The 24,660-nt window shown below is 35.7% G+C and overlaps 2 protein-coding genes and 1 long non-coding RNA gene across 11 annotated transcripts; 1 reads left to right on the forward strand and 2 right to left on the reverse strand.

The window, feature by feature from the left end:
* Nucleotides 1–4,084: 4,084 nt before the first annotated feature.
* LOC147508888 (serine/threonine-protein kinase/endoribonuclease IRE1-like) lies at nucleotides 4,085–11,857 on the forward strand. 9 transcript variants are annotated; one of them, XR_015218287.1, is made up of 10 exons: nucleotides 4,085–4,572; nucleotides 4,700–5,781; nucleotides 6,787–6,947; nucleotides 7,047–7,272; nucleotides 7,415–7,706; nucleotides 7,790–7,928; nucleotides 8,600–8,635; nucleotides 8,743–8,833; nucleotides 9,878–10,039; nucleotides 11,010–11,857. XR_015218287.1 is itself a non-coding variant. In XM_086601235.1 (8 exons), the coding sequence occupies exons 2-6, from the start codon at nucleotides 4,862–4,864 to the stop codon at nucleotides 7,922–7,924; spliced, it is 1,734 nt and encodes a 577-aa protein (XP_086457361.1). In that variant the 5' UTR covers nucleotides 4,085–4,572; nucleotides 4,700–4,861; the 3' UTR covers nucleotides 7,925–7,928; nucleotides 8,600–8,635; nucleotides 8,743–8,969. The 9 variants fall into 9 exon arrangements, 3 of the variants coding, with proteins under 3 accessions (XP_086457361.1, XP_086457364.1, XP_086457363.1); XR_015218289.1 differs by having other exon boundaries at nucleotides 9,908–10,039; XR_015218288.1 differs by having other exon boundaries at nucleotides 8,778–8,833.
* Nucleotides 11,858–12,337: 480 nt separating this feature from the next.
* LOC147508889 (putative F-box protein At1g32420) lies at nucleotides 12,338–13,363 on the reverse strand. Its single transcript, XM_086597649.1, has one exon. It carries the CDS (start codon nucleotides 13,361–13,363, stop codon nucleotides 12,338–12,340), a length of 1,026 nt encoding a protein of 341 aa, XP_086453775.1.
* An 8,312-nt stretch (nucleotides 13,364–21,675) lies between these two features.
* LOC147508890 (uncharacterized) lies at nucleotides 21,676–23,728 on the reverse strand. Its single transcript, XR_015216456.1, has 3 exons — nucleotides 23,124–23,728; nucleotides 22,228–22,493; nucleotides 21,676–22,124 (listed from the first exon to the last, which is right to left on the reverse strand). It is a non-coding gene; the product is annotated as an uncharacterized LOC147508890 (long non-coding RNA).
* Between the last annotated feature and the right edge of the window lie 932 nt (nucleotides 23,729–24,660).

Below are 24,660 nucleotides of genomic sequence, written 5' to 3' on the forward strand. Positions count from 1 at the left end.
GTTTCTGTCTTCGGCTGATCCCCCCCTTGGTCGCGGTGCTTCAGTCCTTTCCTCGACCTGCTGGATGCTCGCCGTCCTTCTCACCTAATCTCTATGCGCATTACGACTTAGCACCTCCCCGCTAAAAATCACATGTATGGTACCCAACAACTGGTCCGGTCGCGCCACGCGCTCATCATTCTGTGCTTCCTTCACAAACTCCTTCATCTTGCCTTTCTCTACTAATCTCTGCACCATCCACCTCAAAGCATAGCAGTCATCTGTCTCATGGTTTCGCATCTGATGGTATGCGCAGTACGGTTTATCTGGCAGCTCTATGGGTTTATTCCGCGGACCCTCATACCCCTGCAGGTTTTTAATCAGAGGCAATATTTCACTCAGCGGTCTGTTCAGCGGCGTCACCTCTATATCTCGGTACGGCTTCCTCTCCCTATTCTCCCGCCGAGCTCCCTCCCGTACTCTCTCGACCCTCGGTGTGTAACCGCGGTATCCCCAGCTTCCCTTGTCCGATGCCTTCTCTCTGTGATACTCCCTATCCCTATCCAAAGAAAACACAGCTCTCCCTGATTTCTTAGACTCCCTTGGTAGAGTATCCTCGTACCTGATGTACTTCTCTACCCGCGGATATAACTCATCGTCGGCCGCAATTTCATCTTTTTGCGACCGACGGTGTACTCCGCCCCCGGACTTAATCCTCGCTTCAAAGGCAATAACCGCAGTTTCGCCCAAATTTCGACCTTAAAACCTCACCCTTTGAACCGACATAGGTACTCCCTTACTGTCTCTAGTGACTTCTGTCTCACATTGAATAGGGCCGCGATGTCCACCGCCCTTTTCTTCTGGTGTATGAAATGATTCACGAAGGCTTGCTCCAATTCTTGGAAATTCTTAATGCTTCCCGCCGGCAGACGGTAGTACCAATCCGACGCCCCTCCTTTCAAACTGGCGGGGAACATCATGCATCGCAATCCATCGTACCGTGCTTCCTGCCATAGCGGCATCTGTTGTCTGAAGTGATGGATATGGTCCGCCGGGTCCCCTTTCCCGTCGTACCTCTCGAACCGAGGTTGGTTAAAACGCTTTGGGACCTCCGACGCCCAAATGTCGTCCGCCAACGGATTGCGGTTTAGCCCTGCCACCACCTGATTGGCCGCTCCTCCACGACTTTTCTCCTTCTGCTGGTTCGCTTCCCTATCTCTATCTATCATTTCCTGCACCTGCTCCATAGTCAGACCGGTCACCGGATTTTCCACCAAATTGGGTTCCTCTCCTTCCTCCCCCAAGCTATCATCCTCCTCTTCGTCCAGTCCTTCCTCTTCTCGTTCCCTCTCTCTCCTCAAACCATCGTTCTCTTCCCTTAGTCTTCCGATCTCCTCCCTCATAAGCCTCATCTCCTCCGCCCCCAGATCTGCTCTTCCGACTCCTTCTTCCTCTACTCCCGCCTCTGGCGTCATTTCCCGCACTGGTACTTTCTTTGGTCTACCTACTCGTTTCTTCGGAGCCATCTCTATTCTGCTTCGGATCCCCACAGACGGCGCCAAATGTAGTTACACAAATTATGCTAGGACCTCTCCCACTCACACTTCCTCTCTTCTTTTCTTTCTGTCCTCTCTTTCCTCCTTTTCTTCCCTTCTTCTTTTCCCTATCCTCCCCTTTTTATATCCCTTCCTCTCTCATCTTATCCGTCCATCTGTCCCCCATCCAACCATCCCTCTTTCTGCCGTACCCCTGCCACGTCCGCGCTCTAGGGTTTCCCGGCTATGATCCCCTGCCACTCGATGGTCTCTCCCAGGGTACTCCCCCCATCTGATGTCCCGCTGACCTGGTCTTACCCTAGGTTCGATTCCAATGCTCCCGTCCTGTCTCCGTTCCCTGACTCCTCCAGGAGATCCGCTGACTTGACAGCCTTTTTCTCCAATGGCCCCCTACAGTCTTCTACTCTTTAGTTTGTTTCCTCGGTTAGGTGAAATGTATTAAAATAAAAGAAAGCTATAGAATTGTGTGGGCGTCTGTAAGGATTAAACATATAGAGTATAAAAGTATTTGCACGTTTGCAAATTGCGAAAATATTAAATAAACGTTGGTTAGGGTGTCAGTTTGGATGCTATATACATAATCCAAAATAAATAGAGAAGCAAAAATATAAATCATGAGACCAGTAAGAAATAAGTACCATGTGGATTAATGAACCAATGCAATAGAAACTGCAAGATTACCTGGAAGCCAAGAGGTGGTTGAAGGTTCAACCTATCTGTAGGAATCAAATATTTAATTTTCTTGTTTGAAGGATCATGCGATGGGTCCATTGGTCGTTTTCCCTTGTCCACCATCAAGTTCAATCCTTCATAGAAATTGCATGCTCAAAATTTAAAACGGAGAAAAGAGAAGGAATGGTAATTAGCTATAAGAAACATTGATTTATGATAGTTAAGAGTGCAATCCTTAGAAGATGCAGTAAGATGCCACAGAATGAATACATGTCCAACAAGGATACATGTCTACGTAACATAGCTATAATTACATTATGCGAAAGCTAGAATGAGGATAATTATTCATATAATGCATGAGTATAAAAAAAAATCAATGTTTTTGTTATTAATTTGGTTATATACTATTGAAACTACAAATACATCGAATAATAAATGGACGTCATTGTGATTTTTGTTATTATTTTTTTGTTATTTACTATAGGAACTACAAATACACGTTGCCTCAACATAGAACATTCTTATGTTATTATTTTTGTTATTTACTATAGAAACTACAAATACACGTTGCCTCAATATAGAACTTTTTTATATAAATGAAAACGCACAACTGTAATATAAGGAATAAGGCATTAGAAACTTTAAATCTATATATAAAAGAGAAAAAGGGTCCATCGGTAGAGAAACTTAAAGAATATAAAGGATAAAGGGGGTCGTTGCCGATTATAAAAAGGGAAGTTAGTGTCACCAATAATTTATAGGCGTGAACTAACTTATCCAAACTTTTGATTGTGTCTGGTTGAGGAGTGTCAATGAGAAGTCAAGGTTTGGATGATTGGGGTAATTTGGTTACATTATGCTGCTGTATTATTAACTTGCTAATGTTTAGCTAAAAGGTAATATCTTAGTATAGTGCATACTATTTGCCAGGAAGCATTTTCTTTTTTATATATAGTAGTCGAATTTTTGCTTACCTTGTTTTTCTTTCGCTCCGCCCTTTTTGTCTTCTCAGCAAGAATGCTGAAAACTATGCCACGCTCTATGAAGATTATCGTTTATTTCTTTCAATCTCACCAAGGCGACGCGACAAACATTATTACACCGATGTTAGTTAGCATTCATTGCTTGGATTTGGGAGAGAAACAATTCTGATTGTCGACCCGACCATTGGAAGAGACATCACAACAATCAAACAGTTGAACCACCAAAGCAAATATTAGTTTTCACCAAATAGTTACCTTTCAATTTAATTCGACCTTTCCAAAACCAATTTAAATTCCAGTAAAAATCGAGTAAACTAAACATCAATTCAAACCCACTATTACAAAAGAAACGACAATAGTAATTCTTATATGGATGAGGAATAGAAATTTGGAGGGTTCCACAAAAAAAAAAGAAATTTGGAGTGATGAGGGCGGTAGGGATGAGGACCTGATCGTTGGTTTGTTTGGAGAAAAGAAAAGAGGCGTTGGTTTGTTTGGAGAAAAATGCGATACAATGGGCGGTTTATGTTAACTAAAGAAACTGTAGATTCTGTTTTATAATACTATAGTAATACTAACATCGGTAGACCTGTAGAGGGAGACTGTAGGGGTGGGAGTGGGAGGGACTGATGCTGGTTAGTTAGGCATGAGATGTTGGAAGAGAGATTAGAAAAGAAGATCGATCTCATGGATCTAGACGCTATGGATAAAAGTAGCATACTAAGGTGGAGTCGTTCTTTTTGCCATGTCACAACTTACTAAAAAAGATAAATGATAACCACCTGGATGGAGACTTTGTGGGCCCCACACCATTTCTTTTGTTAGATAGATATTGTGTTGTGTGGTTGAGGAATGCGAAAAAAGAAGCCTATAAGGGTGAAAGCAGAAAGATACCCCTTCTAAAAGATGATGTGGAAATTGTGGATTTCATATTCCTTGAAGTTCCCCCTTGAAAGTTCATTTCCCAAGCGTTCCTCTTATGTGGTTAATTGCTACAAAATGTTATGTTGTTATTTTAATATTTTCGAGATCTTTCTGGTCAATTTCATAATATTTCAAATTGAGCAGATTTTGCCATGAACACTGAAATTTCAACAAAGAAAAAATCTCCTTCGTTCAAGATTCTATACATAGAATCACGGACATAAGCCTCCGATGATTATGGCTTTCCTTTTTATGTTTTTGCAAATCTAAGCCCACTCCCTACTTGAACTTTCTTGTCAGTCATAACTCATAACCATACAAAATGTGGCACCTCTTTCGTTACAGTTATGGAGTAACGACAATCAAAAGAGAAGTTTCCCAATCACAAATTTTAAGATGGATTTTGTTACGAAGTCGTAAGCAATTAAAGCCTATCTGAAAAGATGTGGAGTATGGAAGTATGATACTATAATCTTAACAAAGTCTTTAGATGACAAGAGGAAGAATAAGATGTGCATTCCTTTTTTACATTGTTTCTTGTTGGATACATAATTGGTGTTTCACATGTTTTCTATTCTTTTGCAGGGGATTCCCAACATTGTTGAAGAGTTTCATCCTGACGATAATGATATTGGATGTGGAGTAATACTCAAGACTGTCTACATAGAAGAGTTTCATGTCGATTTAAGATCAGGAAGAGTTATTTTTTAAAGGGAGGTTTGATGCTAAACAAAAGTTGAAGATGTAATGTTCACTAGTAGTGGAGAGGACCAATTATATGTCTTTAAGACTAATCGTGATGTCAGATGTTTGGATTGGAGATCCAACTTGGTTTGGTCTCTACACTACTCTACATTTCAAGCTCTGGCATTCTGCGAGCATGAGTTTCTTGTGTTAGAGAATGTGGTGATAAAATGCTACAGTGACTTGACAGTGCATCATATATTTGATGATGATCTATCACAAGCTATTGATAGGCAGAAGGATAGCATTCCATTTCTTTTGTCTTCTGACGAGGGGCTATCACAGTTGACTCGGGGTGGGAACTCGTTTTATCTGGAAGCTTTTTTCTCAATCTTGGTGTGTTTAGTAGGTGGTCTCATTTATGTATTTACAAGGTTTTCATTCAAAAAGAATCCTTCTGCAATTCTGGTGGACTATGAACAAAGTCGATTACCTGTTGAGTTAAAGGTGGAGCAACCCAAAGTTTCAAAGGAAAACAAGGGAAAGAAGAAGAAAAGGGAAATGCAAACTGTGTTGTTTTTTGAGATCGATAAACCTGATGGCATTACAGAAATTGGCAATATTCAGAGAGAAAAAGAAAAAATATGTTCATGGAAAAATGTTGATCTTTATCATGGAAGTGTAACTACTCTTTCGGATAGATCGTGCATAGTGAAAAGAATTCAAAGGACTAAGAGATTCACCAGAAATCATATCCTCCTTTATAAGCTAAGACAACTTGATCATAAAAGGGTGATGCATTATCTCTCAGTTCAGCAGAGCCAGCAGTTCGTCTACTTTGCCACAGATAAAGCTTTCAGCAATTTGCACAAAGTCATATATCATTTCTCAGGTCTGGTTAACGAAAAATCGTTGGATAATCTTGACATCTCACTATGGGAAAGCAATGGATATCCATCGCCAATTTTGATTAACTTAATGAGGTTAGTTTACTACTTCTTTTCTTGAATACAATAACATCATCTTCCCCTGAAACGTTTCCTTTTGTGAATCACAATCTGACTGCTTGGTTGAATTTTATGGTGTTAATGTGAGTTAATACCAGATTTGCGAAGTCACTATTAAATGCAAATGACTAGTGCAGTTTTAATGTCATCTGTTGTGGATGCTCTTTTTGATTTAAAAAGTAATTGGTTTGTTGGGTTTGTGTTGGGGTCAGTTAACACCAGATTTACAAATCACTTTAAAAAAAAAAAACAAAATTAGAGTATCAAATGAAAGGATAGAGTGATAGAGGAAATCACTCAAACCAAGATTACAGAGAGATAAATGGAAGGATAGCCTTAGCAAATGTGTATTCTAAAAAGAGGTGCTGGATGAATTGTTTTCCCCTCATTCACATGACAAAATGACGTGGCATATTTTTGCCCCTTTTCTCCAAATTATGCATTGTTGATATTCTACCCCTAATCAACAAACGACAGAAAGAGTTTACTTTGGAAGCTTCCAACTTGTTCCATGAATAGGAGTATAATGTAGATTGTGGCATTGGTTTAATATGTCAAACTTAAGACTTACATAATAAGTTTTTCCTTTTCTGCAAGTTATTTATTGACAAAATCCTACCCCAAAACAACGACCAAACAAAGCGTTACTTTTGTAAGTACCAATCTGCTCTGTACCATAGGAGTATCATGTACATTCTGACATTGTACGTGAGACGGGTCATTTTGTATGAAATTACTCTAACTTAAACATTTTCAGAGGTCATATTTCTTTCTACTAATTAACACTAAAAAATTCCTGTATCTTAGATCCCAGATCCCATTTCTGAACACATCAATGTTTTTCTGGCCTGTAGAGGCCTCTATCTCATCAAAAGCGCCTAGATGTTTGGATCATTTGTATATTCATGTCAACTGATCATTCTTAATGTAAACTTTTGTTGTAGTTTATTTTAAACGTCTTTTACCTCTTTGACTATGCAGTGAAATTTGTAGTGGGCTTGCTTATGTGCATCAGCATGATGTTGTTCATGGAAATCTAACACCCCAAAACATTTTGATCTACTCAAAAGAAGATGGATTGCATGCAAAAGTTGCAGACATAAGTATGAACCAGTTTCTCCCAGCAAACCATTATGATGATGGTTAGCATCATAGTTTGAATATATAAAATCTCAAGTCTACTTAGAGTATATTGTAGTATGCTTACAGGCTCTCTGTTTTTTAATTTTTTGTTGTTTTAGGAGATGGAATATCTTATTGGCAGACTTGGAGAAGGTTTCATAAAATAAATGATAACACAGCTGATTGTTTTGCTCTTGGTATTGTTTTATACTTTTGCATCTCCAAAGGCAAAGACGTATGTGACAAGCAACTTGTTAAGAAACTTGATATGAAACAGAACACCTCGTCCACTCCATACATTAGTATGCAGGCTGAACATCTCTGCCAAATGTTATTACAATGGAGGTAAGAATAGCTTTATGTAATTCTTAGTAGAGTTAATATATTTTAGGTGAAGATGATGCAAGTGAGGCAAGAATAGCCTCTAGACTTCCATTCCCCACCCCCCACCCTCTCTCTCCTAATTATTTTATGTACCTTTTTTCAGGTTATCGGCAACAGATGCACTGAAGCATCCCTTCTTTTGGGATCCAGAGAAGCACTTTAACTATTTCTTTGACTTGAGCGAATTCTGTAAGGAAAACTGTGAATTAACGAAACTTTTAGAATCGAAGAGAGGGGATCTTTTGGATAATAAATCATGGCTTGATGCTTTTGAGGATGATGTAAAGAAGGAATTCATGAAAAAACAAAAGCAGTATAACTTTAGGTCCGTTGTATCTTTAGTAAGGGTGTTGAGAAATGTCAACAACCACAATGAAATTATGGCTGCTTTCAAGGTTAGCTACTACTTGATCTATAAAACTTTGATATTCTTACATTTTGACAGTATGTTTTTAATACTAGCTTGTTAATATTGCAGGCTCATATTGACAGACCATTTATGCGAAATTGGTATGCATACTTCGAGGCGAAGTTCTCAACATTCTTCACACTACTATATTATTTCGTGAAAGAGAAATGCTACAGGGTTCCTAGTTTAAAGAAATACTATTGAGAAGGTATCATTGACTGTTTGATTCTTATTTGTAAAGCATGCCACCTTTTGGTCTAATAAAGTTTCATTTGCAGTTTCTTGTTGTTCCACCTCATTATGCAAGGTTTTCATTTTTCAAGAATCCAAATGTTAGTTTGCTCCACCACTTGAGAGATCTTTCAATTTTTTTATGTTTTTGAGTGAAAATGAAAACCGGGTTCCCAAGAAGTGTTCAAAGTGTGTGTACGTTTGGGAACTCTTTTGGATATCACTTTTATAGTTTTATAACTTTTATTGATGGCTTGGAATTAGAAATAATTGGATTCTAATTACAAATCCATTTCCTTATTTGTACTCTTGAGAGGACCCTGTTAATTAATTCGACCGAATTCATTTCTTTATTTCCTTATTTGCATTTTAATTAGAAAGAAAGAATCCATTTGGCTTATAAAAGAAAGAAATAACTAAATTGAGGATTTAATATGACAACCAAACACAAAAAATTAAGTAGGAATTGCAATCTAATGATTTGTGAAAGTTTGCCAAACATACATTTTGTAAATTGGAATCGAATTCTATTCAAATGGATTCCATTCCAAGGTTTCCAACTCTATTCTATTCCTAATTAGTTTCCAGTTTGAGTTGCCAAACTCACTTTAGTGTCATTTTATTGAAATGGTGGATGCAATTTGGCAGGCCAGGAACAAAGGGTGGTCTGGAAAAAAATCTTCTGTCACGTATTCCTCACTCTGAAAGGCTAAGCGATTGTATATTTGTATTCCTCACTCTTCATTTTGAAGTTCTGTCCTCCACTCCAGCACTGATTTCTCCACCACCAGGTAAATATTTTACTCTCCATCCTCTTCTTCTCCAGCACTCTGGACATCCCGCTTCTAAGTTCTAACCATTGACTCATGAAAGCTATGCAAGGTGTGGATGAATCCCTATGCAATTTACTTATTTTTTAAATGTATATATGTACTATATTACTTGAAGAATATATTTTTAAGGTTTTAGAAACTGCAAGAAATGTTCGTTTTTAGGTCAAACTGCATGTTGACTGGTCAAAGGCTTGCATACCAGTGATAGTTTTCATCACACTTAATTGGTATATCAACTATTGACAAGGTCATAAGAATGTCATGTTTTTAAGATTGATAGCATCACAAGCATTTGGTTCTTCAAACTAGAGTCTGGCTTGTTATGATAGGAATGTGTTCTAGGATTAATGTCGTGACAACCATTTCATAACAAGACAGATCGACAGGTTTCTCAGGGGTGTATGTGTCTTCAAGTTTGAATCTACCAAGATTGATATGTTTTAGAAGGGAAAGAAAGTAAGTAATGCCCTTACGTGCAAATAGAGACGTGAATTCAAAGCGGTAGAATCATGAACTAGTTGTCGCTATTAAGGTTGTTGTGCGCGAGAACTAGACTGGTAAAGGAAATGACTAGTTCTAGGATTAATGTCGTGACAACCATTTCATAACAAGACAGATCGACAGGTTTCTCAGGGGTGTATGTGTCTTCAAGTTTGAATCTACCAAGATTGATATGTTTTAGAAGGGAAAGAAAGTAAGTAATGCCCTTACGTGCAAATAGAGACGTGAATTCAAAGCGGTAGAATCATGAACTAGTTGTCGCTATTAAGGTTGTTGTGCGCGAGAACTAGACTGGTAAAGGAAATTACTAGTTCTCCTTGTTAACACACAAAACTTTAAGCCACAAAGTTTTGAACAGGAAACTGTATAAGACCTACTTTTTGTACTTATAAATAGCCTAAAAAGATTTCCATTGTGTTCTAGAACTTGATGAAAGTGTAAGTCTTGTGCTCCTCTTCTTCTGAGACTGCTTTGCCTGATATATTTCCATTTTGTGTAGAAATTGATGATTTTTCTACTGTTTGTAATGTTGATTTTGCCATATGTTCGACCAAATTGTTGATATGGCGTCCATGAGACATTGGATTTGTAGGATTTTATGAAGTGTCATTTTGATATGAAGGCAGATTAAGCTTCAGAGTCCTCGGTGGCCGAGAATATGGATCCTGCCGATTTGAACCCTTGACATTAGCTATGTAATTTGTTGTGAATTGCGGCTTTCACCCCCACCAACTTCTGTAAAAGCTGTAGCTAGGTAATGTTAATGAAAAGACTGTACTGCATTCTCAATGTTTTGTATTTGATCATGAGATTCCAATTACTTTGGAAGGGAAATCTTGGGATGAGTTGCTTAGTGAAGATTAAACTCCAGAACCCTTTCTAAAGAAAGGAAAAAGATTGTAAATTGCATTCTCATTGTGGATAGGCAGGATGTAAAGTTTTGGTAGTTAAATTCTCATCATTGACCTTTCCCGTCTCACCAAAAGTGTACACATCAGATATACAGAGTTCAAACCTTAATGAATTGAGTTGATAATTATTGTGTTTTGAGACTTGGGTGTCTTTGATTTGGTTGTTTTATGTAGTTAATTGAAATGGGTGTTTGATTGTTTGGCTAGTTAGAAGATTGTTCGAGTGGTAATGATCATTTTGTTAATTTGGGGCTTGAATAGATTTGATTCTAGATTTCTTTAATGAAAGTAGATTCACTATGGAAGAACTAGTTCGTGTTTGTGTGCTCGGTATAAGCTTTGAGAAAAATAAATCCTCTCTCTCCAGAAAGCTTGGCTGGTGTGTCATATTCCACTATTCTTCCTGCAAATTGATCAATGAATATAAATATGAATTTCTCTGTCATATTTATTTGTTTTATTAGTTTGATTACTTATTTACTTGTTAAATTTTAAGTTTGATTAGTTTCACATATGTTGAAAACTTAGCAGTTGATCGATCTTCTGTTCTTTCTTATTACCTGATCACCTTCACCTACTTTGGTACTACTACTGGTGCTAAGCGCAGTTAAAAACTAGTAGTAGTATTGCTGACCTGCAGATTGAAGCCTAGCTTAGAGTAGTAGTAGTAGTAGTAGTAGTAGTAGTAGTGCTAGTATTACTGTTTTGGTGTGTGTCGGTGTATAAAACTAATTGATTACGGTCTAGCTAAGATTAATGTAAATGTTGCTATGTATTTTTGAGTGTTCTGATTGTACATGATACTGGATGCAGGTCCTTTATTCTACAAGGGTTGGTATCATTTTTTTCTGCCAATTCAACCCAAATGCTGCAGTATGGGCTTGACATCATATGGGGTCACTCTTATCGAAAGACCTGATCAAGTGGTGGTGATGTTGTGTGTGGTGTAGGTGGTGGGATATGTGTGGTGTGTTAGTGCACGTGGTGTGCCGTGTTGGTGGTGCAGATGTGTAATGCAGGTTGTGTAGGTGGTTGTGCTGGTGGTGTGTGGTAATGTGTGCGTGTGTGGTTTAATTTGGTGTTGGTAGTAGAGTGGTGTGTGGGAGAGTTTTTGGTAGGGGTATAAGAGAGAGGATAAAGAGATGCAGTGAATAATAATAATGGACTGGTGTGCATTGAGTGGATGGGGTGTTGGTTCTGTAATTGGTTCCAGGTGCTGTTGATGCTGCCAAGTGTTGTTACTGGCATGTGGGGGTTATGTTGTTGCTGCAAGGTGTTGTAGGTGGTATTTTGTCTACTAGGCGATAGTGTGTTGTGTGGTGCAGGTGGTGTGTGCTGATGTCTGTTGCAGGTGGTGCGCTGTGTGTGGTGTGTGACTATGTGGGCTGCTGATGTGCATGAGTACACATTTCCAGTCAACAGTTCATATGTGAGAATCATAAACATTGGATCATCGTGTCTCAAATCTGACATTCATTCAAGGATCCACATCAATGTGCATTTCGGAATTTATTGTTCTTGACAAGGGAGATGGAGTTAGTTTACCAATCAGAAATAATTGTAATGTGAAAATAGTTTACTAATCTAGCGTTATGTAGAACAAAGTGAGGAAAATTGTCATTCTTTCTATGGTAAATATATCATTCAGTGTATACTTAAGATGGGCTTGAAATGTTAGCAACAGGACTCGTATCAGAAATCTTGCAATTCTTTTCTTATTCAGATTAATAGTCCGTTTCCAATATATATCTTTTAGCTTCCCTGCAAACAGACCAACTTAATCAGTTCAACTTATTCTACAACAGGGAAGGGCTCTGTGAAAGGTCGTTTTATTTCGGATAAAAGACGGAGTCATTCAGTAAACAGTAATGTATATCACTTCCCATTCTCTCCTCACACATTCTCACAGCAATCACTGACATAATTACAACAAAAAATAATAAAACAAAATATGTCATCAGCTGAAAACTTTTAGAATAAACTCTTTTTAAACCAGTTTGTTGAGCAATCTTCTGTTGAATTTGAAACCGACGAGTTATTAGTAGTAGTTGGCCTCGATCCAAATTGGATGTTCCCCAAACAAGCGAGGCTATTGAAGTGAAAGATAAAATAAGTACCTCTACTGCATAACACCTTGTCTTCTAATCCGTCAAAACCCAACCACTAATCTTAATATAATCAGAGCCAGAGCAATCACAAGAATCATGCATCACATATTTTTTCTGATGAAGCTTAGCCCATTTGTGTTTCTTCCAATCTTCTAATACCCAAATAATATAACAATGCATATCAGAAGCATTATAAACAAGATACAAAGATCCTTCGACCTCCACTACCTTTAACATCCAATCCTTACCCAGGCATAACTTGCAATGGTTTGGCATTTTAATTTCTTCTATTTCTTCACTTGCGATGTCCATTGAGAGAACTATATATCTTTTCTCACTCCTAATAGAAGAAACCCAATAAATTTTTCCATTTAAAACTTCTGGATATTCCAAAGCTTTTTCACAACTTTTCGGAAGACTCAGCGGTTTCCAAAATGGTTCGTTCCGGCAGCCAGTAGTTAGTGTCAACACTGAGATACTACCGTAATCACATTTATCGTTTACATCCCAAACCACAAGTTTATATTGGCGTGTGGTATCGTCAAACACCAGTCGGCAATACTCTCTATTCTCAAACAACAGTCGGCAATACTCCCAATTGTGAGAGGGTGGAGGAGGAAGCCTGATCTGATAGCAAGTAACCGGATTGACAATGTAGAAACAATGGTTGTACTTGAGAGTAACTGGATCCTCGTCATAAGCACGGACAACAACTAAACCATCAGTTGAGGTAACAAGGCCCACGAAACCAGAAATTATGTCATCTAATTTCGTGTCGAACGTCTCTTCAGTGATATAGTTTGTGAAGCGAAGGTGCCTCGTATGGATAATGCCATCATCTGGTGGTAGAGATCTGGATCGAAGGACGTGAGCATTCACAAACCATGTATTAGAAATTGATGTGTTCCAATGCTTACACACACACTTGAATCTGGGAAGAGTTTTCGCAGAGACACGGATGAGTATCTCCTGAAAGATTATGTCATGTGGTAAGCTTACTATATCTTCTTCTTCAACTTCCGGCGGAGAAACTTTATCGAAGAAGACGACGGGTTCCATCAAGGAGAGTTGCACAGAATCGTCAAAGTTGTAACTTCAAATATTTTCATGGCCCATTCGTCAATTTATATATGACCAAGTAAACGCGTTTCAAAATCGGAAAACAACTTGAAATTTCTTAACTTATTAGTTTTCGATTTAGACTGATGTTCGTTTTCCGCACGATCTCGTAATTCGAGTGAAATTCCTTATATGCATCTTCTTTTTTAAGTTAGTCTATGTCACTCTATGTGACACTCTAATATAATAGAGTTAGTCTTTACGTGATTCTATGACACTCTAAATATAAAAATAGTATTTTATAATAGTCTACGTGGGAATGTGGAAAACCAATTGGAGAGTTTAAATGTATTTCCAATTCTTATATATTTGATCAAATAAAAAAAAATTGCTAAAAAAGTAGGTGATTTGTATAAAGTAATTTCCTATTACGAATCAAACACTTTTAGTGTTCAAATTCTTATTTATTTGATCAAATAAAAAAAAATGCTAAAATATAGGTGATTTGTAGAAACTAATTCTCTATTATAAATCATTCAATTTTAGTGTCTATGATAAAACACCAACTTATTTCGAATATATCCTTAACACGGCCTCAAAACATAGTTAAAAACAATTATACAAAAAATAACATCATAAAATATATAATATAAAATAAAAAATAACGGCAAAACAATAATGACAAATGTTTTAAAATATGTATAGTACTGAATGAAACTAACGTTAAAAAACAATTAATGGGGAACCAAAAATTGGATGCAAATGTATCAAACTAACCTCAAATAATATTTAACAGGAAATCGGAAACTGAATGCAAATGCAAGCATTAAACTAATCTTAAAAAATAATTAATAGAAAATCGGAATATGGATATAACTGCATTAAACTAACCTCAAAGAATAATTAACGGAAAATCAAAACTTGGATGCAAATACATCAAACTAACATAAAAAAAAATGTTGGAAAATCGAAAACTGGATGCAAATACATTGAGCTAACCATCAAAGATTAAATTAACGGAAATCGAAACTTGGTTAAATGCATTGAACTAACCTCAAAGAAAAATTAATTATAAATTGGAAACATAATGCAAATCGTGGAACTAATCTTAAAAAATAATTAACGGAAAATCGGAAACCGGATACAACTGCACTGAACTAATCTCAAAAAATACACTGGATGCAAAACCTCAAGAAGTAATTAACGGAAAATCGAAAATTGGTTGCAAATTAATTGAACTAACCTCAAACAATAATTTGCAATTCTTGAATTTGGATTAATACAATAATTAACTTGATGCAAATGCATTGAACTGACCTCGAAGAACAATTAATAGAAAATTGGAAATTGGATGCAAATGTATTGAACTAATCGAAAAGAATAATTAACGAGAAATCATAAATTTGATGCAACTGTATTGAACCGATCTAAAAAAATAAATAACGGGAATTGGAAATTGGATGCAACTGCATTGAACTAACATCAAAATATAAATAACGGAAAATCAGAAACTGGATACAAATGCATTGAACTAACTTCAAAACATAGTTGGGTTATATGTTGTGGGAATGTCTCGATAAATATAGTTTTGCATTTAAAATGGTGTTTATCTTATCTCTTTCCGTATGATTAGGATCTCCTTGCAATTCAAGTAGTTTCAATATATATGAACTTCGCCTTATTAGGTAATCTCACAAAACTTCAATCAAACTTCTATTATTAAACAACAAAATAAAGTTGAATGGTTTTATCAAAGGTGAGTTTTTTTTTAATGGAGAGTGAGGTTTTCACGTTTTAAGAAATTAATTTGAGTGGTCAATATAATATTAATAAATAATAGTTCTCGCAAGATATTTGCAAATATTTTTCAAAATAATTAATATAACAACACCCGTTAAGTAGATAATCTTTGAAGATTCCACATAGTGAGTCATGCATAATTTAAAGAATAATTAACTGAAAAAATGGGGGAGCTGGATAATCTTCGATGATCCCACATAGTAAATTAAACATAATTTAATTTTTATGTCATGTTTGCAAGAACACTACAGATGGATTAGTAGAAGTTGGCATTACACACTACATTGGATAATTATAAGGAAATCAGAAACTGGATTCAAATACATAACTGAGCTCAAAGAGTAATTAACGGGAAATCGGAAACTTTATGCAAATGCAATAAACTAAACTAAAAAAGTAATTAACTAGAAATCAAAAACTGGATGCAATTGCATTAAACTAACGTCAGATAATAACTAATGGGAAATTAGAAATTGGATGCAAATTCTTGAAAAATATTTAACGGGAAATCGGAAACGGTATACAAATACATCAAACAAACCTCAAATAATAATTAATGGGAAACCGGAAATTGGATACAAATGTATTGAACTTAACTCAAAAAATAATTAACAGAAAATTAAAAATGGAATGCAACTGCATTGAACTAACTTCATAGAATAATTAGTGGGAAATCGGAAACTAAATGCAAATGCATTGAAATAACCTCAAAGAATAGTTAACGGGAAATCAGAAACCGGATATAATTGTATTGAACTAACCTCAAAGCATAAATAATTAGAAATTAGATGCAGATGTATTGAACTAACCTTAAAAAGTTATTAACGGGAAATCGGAAACTGGATCCAAATGTAATGAACTAATTACAAAAAACTAATTAACGAAACATTGAAGAATGGATGAAACTGCACTAAACTAACCTAAATGAATAATTAACGGGAAACTATAATTTGATGTAACTGCATTGAACAACCTAATCTCAAAAAATAATTAACGGGAAATCGAAAACTTGATACAAATGCATTAAACTAACCTCAAAGAACAATTAACATAAAATCGAAAATTGGATGCAACTGGATTGAACTAACCTCAAAGAATAATTAACGGAAAACCAAAAACTGGATGCAACTGTATTAAACTAAAATCAAATATTAACTAACGGAAAATCAGAAATTGGATGCAAATGCATTGAAATAACCTCAAAAAATACTTAACTAGAAATCGGAAGTCGGATATAACTGCATCGCACTGACCTCAAAGCATAAATGTCCACTTTTTTAGCCTTCTCACATGAGTAATTACGAGTAATTAGGAACCCAAAATGAAAGTGAGTTTATAAAAACAGACTCTTACATATATGCAAACTGTATAGAAATTGTAAACTATCGAACTAACCTAGAAAAACAATTAACGAGAAATCAGAAACTGGATGCAGATGTATTGAATTAGCCTCAAAAAGTAATTAACGGGAGATTGGAATCTGGATGCAAATGCAATAAACTAATCTCAAAGACTAACTAATGAAGCATCGAAAACTGGATGCAACTGTACTGAATTAACCTTAATGAATAATTAATGGGAAATGATAAAGTGGATGCAATTGCGCTGAACTAGCCTCAAATAATAATTAACGGGAAATCGGAAACTTATGCAACTGCATTGAACTAACCTCAAAGAATAATTAATGAGAAATTAGAAACTGGATGCAACGTACTACATTAAACTAACCTCAAAGAATAATTAATTGAAATTCAGAAACTTGATGCATATGCATTGAAGTAATAACCCTAAAACATATTTGTATTATATGTTGGGGGAATAAATGTCTTGACAAATATAGTTTTGCATTTTAAATAGTATTTATTATAATTTTTTTATTGTGATTGGGAATGCCTTGCTATTCAAGTAGTTTCAATATTATCTTCGCCACATTGGGTATTCTCACAAAACTTCAATCAAACTTCTATTATTAAACCTAACAATAAAAAGAACTCGATGAGTTTTATCAAAGTGTGGTGCTTCCTTTTTATAGAGAGTGGTGCAAGAAATTTAAATGAGTAATTAATATAATTTTCATATCTCATAGTTATGCACAGTTGCTAATATTCTTTAGAATAATTTAATATAATGATTCGTAGGACACGTTTATGTGATAAATCTTTTCAAGTGGAAGTAGTGTATTCTTTGAGGATATGGAAACAATCAATCTGTTTTAGTGATTTGTACACATTAGTACGTAAGGCGAACATTGATGATTTACCGCTAAATCATCATAAATCTCTAATAAAACTATTATACAAGCTAGATCGAGTTTAAGATAATTCTATTTGAAAATTACGGATTAATATCCCAAACCACAAAGTGAAGATGCTATCTCAATTTGATCCCTTAGTTTCCAAGTACTTATGCACCATAATCGTTGGTCATTAACATATTTCGGTTTATTTTCAATAAAAATATATTCTGATTCGAAAATTTGTGTGAGACATTTTATATAGCCTTTTCAGCATACAAAATATTTAATAGATCCTAAGCGTATGCCCGGGTCCAAAATCTAGTATATATAATAGCAGTCCCTTTTGGAGTGCTGTGAGGGTGTCCACATCTGCAAAGGGATTAAGAAAAAATAGGAGAAAAAAACTGCCCGAACCAAGAGTCCCAATTAATTATGTTTCCTTTATATACTAAATCTATTTTCAAGAGTCCTAATTAATGTGCATATCCATGTAATTAAGCAAACAGAGAAAACTAATAAACACTGTCAATGCTTGTAGACTCATACGAAACGAAATGATTATATATCTTACCGACTCTAGTACTAGCTTTACCCAGACCAAATGAATCCTTACAAAACTCAACACTTTGATCGTAGGAAGCGAGCATGCCCATATTTAATGTCATTGCCCTCACTACAGTAGGCCATGCACCTTTCCATAGGGATAGAACCCCTTCATCTGCAACAATACGATATAGAGCATGGAACACATTTTTGTAGTACCTTATTTGTTCAAGAGGTAAGGTGGCATCAGCTTGCATTCGAATGAGTGCTACATCTGTTGGACTGCCAACGCTAGATCCAATTGCTCCAGCTGTCAACCCACAAAGAGCCTTCTGATAGAGAGGTAGTGGCTTCCCATCATTAGCCTCAATTGCCTTATTAGTCAATGTCCTGACGAAATTTCATAAGCCCAAAAAGTCAGAACCTATCTTGCCTCCATCAGTAAGTGATGAATTCTTAATATAATTGCATCTCTAATCTTTTATAGGGGTTAAGATCATCCACCGATAAGCTCATAAGCATGTGTAAAATAACAACACTGTGATCAATCATAAATGTAAAGGAATCATTCCTTTAACGAACTTAAGTAGAAAGAGCGGATTGTTATAGCAACAAAAGTGCACACTACAGTGGACTCCATTTCATTCATAAGATAAGGGTACAACATCGAAGTGAGTGACTAGGTGTGCAATAGAACTTGGTTCAGAAAAATATTGAAGACATGTCCATTAGAGACAATCTGATGTGGCTGAAACCAAGAGCTCAAAAAAGTATCAACTTATATACAAAAATCTTGCTTGGTATATATATAGACAACATTGGAGAGCAATCCATGGTGGGTTTTATACTAAGCAGGAATTCAAAAGAAATTTTTTATTTGTGTTGTTACAAAACCCTGCTATGAAATACTGTGGCTTCAGTTACATTTGTCATAATTTTACACTACTTAAAGTTAAAGACTTATAGTGATGTATATCGTCCTTTTCTTTAATTAGTAAATACATATGTGAGTAAGCAAGTAACTGATAAAGATGTGTATAGTCATCACCTGAATGATCCGAGCCTTGTACTTATGTATGTAGCTTGCCTCAGCAATCCAGCTGACAAAGAAGCTCGATCTGCTGTGTCCTGGGCAACACAAAGAAGCTAGCGATTAGAGTGTTGCACCGCCAACGAGTACGTATCAAATGCATTGAGATGGCTTATTTAAAGGTTGGGAAAATTTGTAGATTTATACGTAAATTATATAGAAACTTCACAAGTACGAACAAAATATACAGAGGGAAATGGAGTAGCAACAGACCAAATAACCTTTCAATCATGCTCTTAGAGCTCTATCATCTTATCTCTAATCATCCCCTTTCAAACACCTTCAAATCGGCCTATAAATAAATTACATGCCTGTGTACCCTTTCAAGTATAATCTACAAGTACAACAATCCCTTCTGAAGAAGAGAACAACTTCCACCCACAACACTAACGAAAATTAACAAGATTACAAACAAATTATATAACAAATTATAGTTGAACAACTTCAAAATTTTAAAGACTTATTACTAATGGATGAATTGACCTCATCAAAAAGCGTTTAACTTTTGAAAATTTTGTTAACAACACCTGAAGTAGTGATAATTTACACTACCCCACAGGGTTAGACAGTAGTGTTCCCTACCCATTTTTCAGGTTCCCAAAGAACAATAGAACTTCTATGCATCGATTTTCAATCCTATGTTAACGCAAACCTGGTGACCGCAACCGGATCTGATGCAAGAAAAACCTGCACATCAAATGATGATATAGCAGTAGTGACAGGTAACAACAAGGTCCTTTTTTAACAACATTCTTACCTTCTAAGATAGCTTCTGCACATACCAAAGAACAACCATCCTAGTGCTTGCTACTTGCCCTGTTGCCACCTGCGAATGAACATTGATTCATTTTTATTAGTATACAGTTCACTTAGACCCCAATCAAAAAAGATTACCTCATTAACAAGATGCTAAAAAAGGCACTCCCAAAAGAAAGATTACAGAGTAATGGTAGCCTTCACAAAGGCAATAGTAACTGAAAAAAGATTGTCTCTGAGTATGATGACTGGAGCACTTTCAGTGCGTAAAAGAGCATTAGATAAATGATTGATTGTGATATAAGTGGGTGGGGATGGGGAAGGAGATGGAGAGAACATAGGAGTTGGACAGAATTCATCAAAACTTATATTCTTATTAGCCAAAGCTACATCATAGGAGTATAAATTCACAGGTACATTGTGTGAATTTATACAAGTTGGGGTTGATAACTTCTATAGTTATCTGTTTCTAATCAGATGGAAACATTTGGAAATGGTGCGAGAGAAGATGAAAGATAAGTGTATACAAACTGAAACACGTAATAATTCAACTCAATTGGTGAACCACCATCCTGTCTTTTTCCACCGCAGCTAGCTCCTTGCCTTTCCTGGACATTGGTATATCCATATCGTGAATACTTCCATGAAACCTATCGACACACTGGCTTTCTGTCTCATATCCCTTCCTTTATTATCATATAATCTCCTCCTAATCAGGGCATCCATGACCTTATGAAAAAACATAGGTAGATCGCTCAAATCCCTATCTTCACAACCAAACAATAAATCACCTTACCTTCTAAAAACAATTTTGAACAGATTAGAATACCCAAGACATTCTTATACCATCTTCCATTTTTATATAGAAGAGGGGAAGGCCACTGTTTATATCCATGTTCATTTGCTTTAATCAACCAGTTGGATCAAACTGAGATACTATTAGAATCAATAAAATAGGATATAAGGACCAACTTGCTAGCAGCTTTTGCAGCTCCTGAACCACCATGCCCATCACAGATTCCGAAGAGTCCAAACTGCAATGTGGATATAATTAACGCAAACCAAATGGGGACAATCCATAGAAACTTCAAGACAAAACTTCAAAAATCAAAACCTGTTCATTCCTGGAAGAGGCCATTGGTAATAGCAAACATCCTCCATTGGAAGTTTTTTGCTTCCTCGGCGCAAACCCATCAGATCAGAAGCAATACCCACTCCAAAAGGAATTTGGTCTTCGACGTGAGTAATCTAAACCTCATAAGTAAGGTGGAATGAAAAATCACAAACTAAAGATTGAAACATGATACACATTGTGGTATTTTAAAATATGGTGCAAACATCAACTATTACAAAGTAACATATGTACTTTGCTTTACATGTGATGATGGTATAAATAAATGCCTTAAATTGCCTCCTAAGAATGAAATAAGATCAGAGGTATGGGAACCTAACAATGAAATATATGTTTGTGTGGCAAAAGACTGGTAACATGGACATAAATAGGTGCTCTACTTTAAGTAACAAGGACAGTTAATTCTCCTATTTCATTTCTTATTCTTGATTATTTTCTGTTATTAAAAGAATTTTATCCTGACCAACTCAAAATATTTGAGAGCCATTACGTACAGGATGACGATGATGATAATCACTTTTTCCTCTATAATTGACGGAAGGAATTCTGCATAGCATGACAATGACAATAATCATCTTTTTCTATGATTGACAGAAGGAATTCTGGACAGGATAATGACGATTATTATCGTCTCTACCATTTTTTATTTTTTTTTTTTTTAGGGGGAGGCATCAAACTTTGCATCACCAGTACCAACTCATGACAATATTGCACACAAACACCTGATAGCCCCTATATCATACAAACATGACTTTCAAACTGCCATATTTACAAGTTAAATATTACAATCGACATAGAACATGCTAACTACATAAAACCAACATAAAGGAACTAGAGGACCTACATTGTGACATAAATATCGCTATCATAAAAAGCATCTTCTACCAAGGCTGGCAAAGAGCACACGAGACAGTGGAATATATCCATACCCCTATAGAAAATAATTACCTAATTCCAATAGATAGATAAAACCAAGGGTCTAGAGTATAAATTGCATGACGAGCTTACTTTTTAGTTCAATACAACCAATAGAACTTCAACTCACAAATATATTTGAAGTTGTGCCAAGTGTAATTATGTCCCCACTGGTCAGCTCAATGGGTTCACTCCAATGTCTACTTCCACTGTCAGGATTGTGAACCGTCAAAGAGTTCAAAAGTGTCCCATTTAGGCTCCCCATGTCCACCAATTCCCATTTCAGTTTCTGTCAACAAAACATTAGAAATTTAGAATACTCAATACCATCTCGAAGAACCTCAAGAGTTGGAAAGATGCAACACGAAGCACATGCAAATGAAAACGCTTACATTTAAGTTCCAATTAATCATAACATGCTTTCTAGAAATCTCTGAATCCTTCAGCAATAGATCACTTGGAGAAACTCTTCCAAATGTCAGTGGAAGTTGAGAGGTATCTTTAACTAACAGTTCAGATGTTATCTACTGCTCTCGAGCAGCTTTTGGTCACCACTGGCTCCAGGACCCTAACTCACTCAAGGAGCTCTAAATTTCCTTACCATGTCAGGAACCAAAGAGAGGACAGGACTAAGAGTCTTCAGCTGAATGTCACAAATCTTTTAAACAGAAAAAAAGAAATTAATAAAAACAATAGTATTATTGGAGCCTTCAACAAGATGTCCCATATCTGGACCAACTATGTGCAACAGAACATTTAGAAATTTACATAAGTGCAAAGAATTCATAACGGTAATAAGACAAAAAACATATGTAGCAAGCCCTTATTCAAATATCTGTTTCTAATAAAGAGTTTGTTTCTAATACAACTTCTACTAACCGTACAACACCAAAAGAGGCAAATAGAGTTAGTATTCTAATTGTATAGGACTTCTAACACAAAAAACTATAGATTCAGATCACATAAAACATAATTCTTTCCCCACAGAAGAGCAGCCGAGCAGTGATAGCAAAAGCTTAAAATAAAAAGGTCAAACTCTTGCATCTTTAGTTTTTTTTCTCCTAAATTTTATTTCTTCGACTTTTGTTTATGTAACTTCTATGTAACTTTTTTATTTGGGATAGGATATGTAACTTATTTTAAATTTTTAATAGATCTAAATGATTATATATATATATATATATATATATATATATATATATATATATATATATATTATTGCCCTCTATAGTTTTTCCTCTCCTTTTATGTTTTGACAACATGAAAAACAATTTCAAAAGCATATTACCTTAGAAGAAAACAATGCAAAGTTCATCTAGATATTGCCTCTTTATTCTAGCGTACAAAGTCAGTCACTATAGTACCACATATCTGCTGGTGTGTGACAAGGGCAGTGAAGCTCCTTTAGAGCGCCCAATTGTTCCAGCTGATTTAGATTGTTGGCTTTCAGCGCGTAATTCTTCCATCTACAAAGAATGAAAGTTCTATAATGCCAAATTCCAATAATATAAACAGAATGATTCAATAGACATTCAGAGACAACATATACCATATTTTCAATTCACCCAACATGAGTAGGACTTTGTACCACTGAAAGCCAATTATAGAACTGTTGATTTTGGAAATTCAAATTCAAAGGACCAGCCCAGACTGAGCCGCAGACGTATAATTTTTCATAGAGCTATTACCTTACTTTAGTCGTTTCTTTTATGTTGTCTTTTATTGGCAGCCATGAGAAAAGCTTATTGTATGCGTCAATGGCTCCTCCATTGACATTTAATTTATGCCCGATCATTTAATTTATAGGACTCTTTTTAGCACTCACCTCACCTACCTAATTTTCAAACAACAATATCAAATTCGTAATCATTTTAAAAAATTGCCTCCTTGCACACTTAGCTAACGTTGATTCTACTATAAACATTCTAAACTAAGACATATTCCTAATCTCGATAAAATTGTTTATTGCAGAGAAATGGATTACGCCAGAGTTATTCAAGCTTCAAGAAGAAAAATACTAAATACCGTACTACTATCACTCGATATTTATGAAGAACCTATATACAACACCATTTTAGATGGAGACAAATTTACTTTAAATGTGACTATACAAGTACAAGTTTTAGGCACAAACAAAGAAATGACTAAAACTTTCAAAGGAACTCCCCAAGTAACACAATTGAAATCAGAAAATGCAGCAACTGAAGAAGCACTTGGTTATTTGCATCATATCAATGAATTAGAAATCAGAGACTTCAATTTCAAAGAATTATTGATGAGACGTAGTCAAGTTGAAGAAGCAACAATCCAGATAAACAATCTTGAAGAGACAAATCATTATCTAACTGTACTACTACAATCTCTTCAAGTTCACCACGTTGGCGTTCAGCAACAATTAATTGATTTGGAGAAACAGAACATCGATTTAAAAAAAGCTGGTACAAAATATGCGGAAATAGTCAATATTATAAAAGACTCCAATGATCGCAACAGCTAATGATATTGCCCAGACTCTCACCTAGAAAAAGACTCAATCGAGTAGAACTGCAATCCGATTGAAAACTTATTATTCTAAATATTAGTTGCTTTGTTTTAAATATGAAGAAATTATCCTTTCTTAGTTGAATTATCATATGCATTTAGCCGTTTAACTGCATGGATATGTCAAAACATTGTATCTTACATAGCTGTTTGCTTTGGAAGTTCTTGAAAAACTAAGCATCATATCTTAAATGACTGCTCTCTAACAGATTTGTCATTGACAAAAAACCCTTTCTCTCTCAACCTCCTAACAGTGCTCTCTGCTTCTTGGACCCCTTTGTCCT

This window comes from Coptis chinensis, chromosome 3 (genome assembly GCF_015680905.1).
Source record: "Coptis chinensis isolate HL-2020 chromosome 3, ASM1568090v1, whole genome shotgun sequence".
Taxonomy (NCBI): domain Eukaryota; kingdom Viridiplantae; phylum Streptophyta; class Magnoliopsida; order Ranunculales; family Ranunculaceae; genus Coptis; species Coptis chinensis.

Bases quoted from the DNA above. Each gene is read 5' to 3' on its own strand.
- LOC147508888 (XM_086601235.1), top strand. From the start codon at position 4,862: ATGTTCACTAGTAGTGGAGAGGACCAATTATATGTCTTTAAGACTAAT. The intron at 5,782-6,786 runs GTTAGTTTACTA...TTGACTATGCAG, and splicing joins ATTTTGATTAACTTAATGAG to TGAAATTTGTAGTGGGCTTG. The intron at 7,273-7,414 runs GTAAGAATAGCT...ACCTTTTTTCAG, and splicing joins CAAATGTTATTACAATGGAG to GTTATCGGCAACAGATGCAC.
- LOC147508889 (XM_086597649.1), bottom strand. From the start codon at position 13,363: ATGGAACCCGTCGTCTTCTTCGATAAAGTTTCTCCGCCGGAAGTTGAA.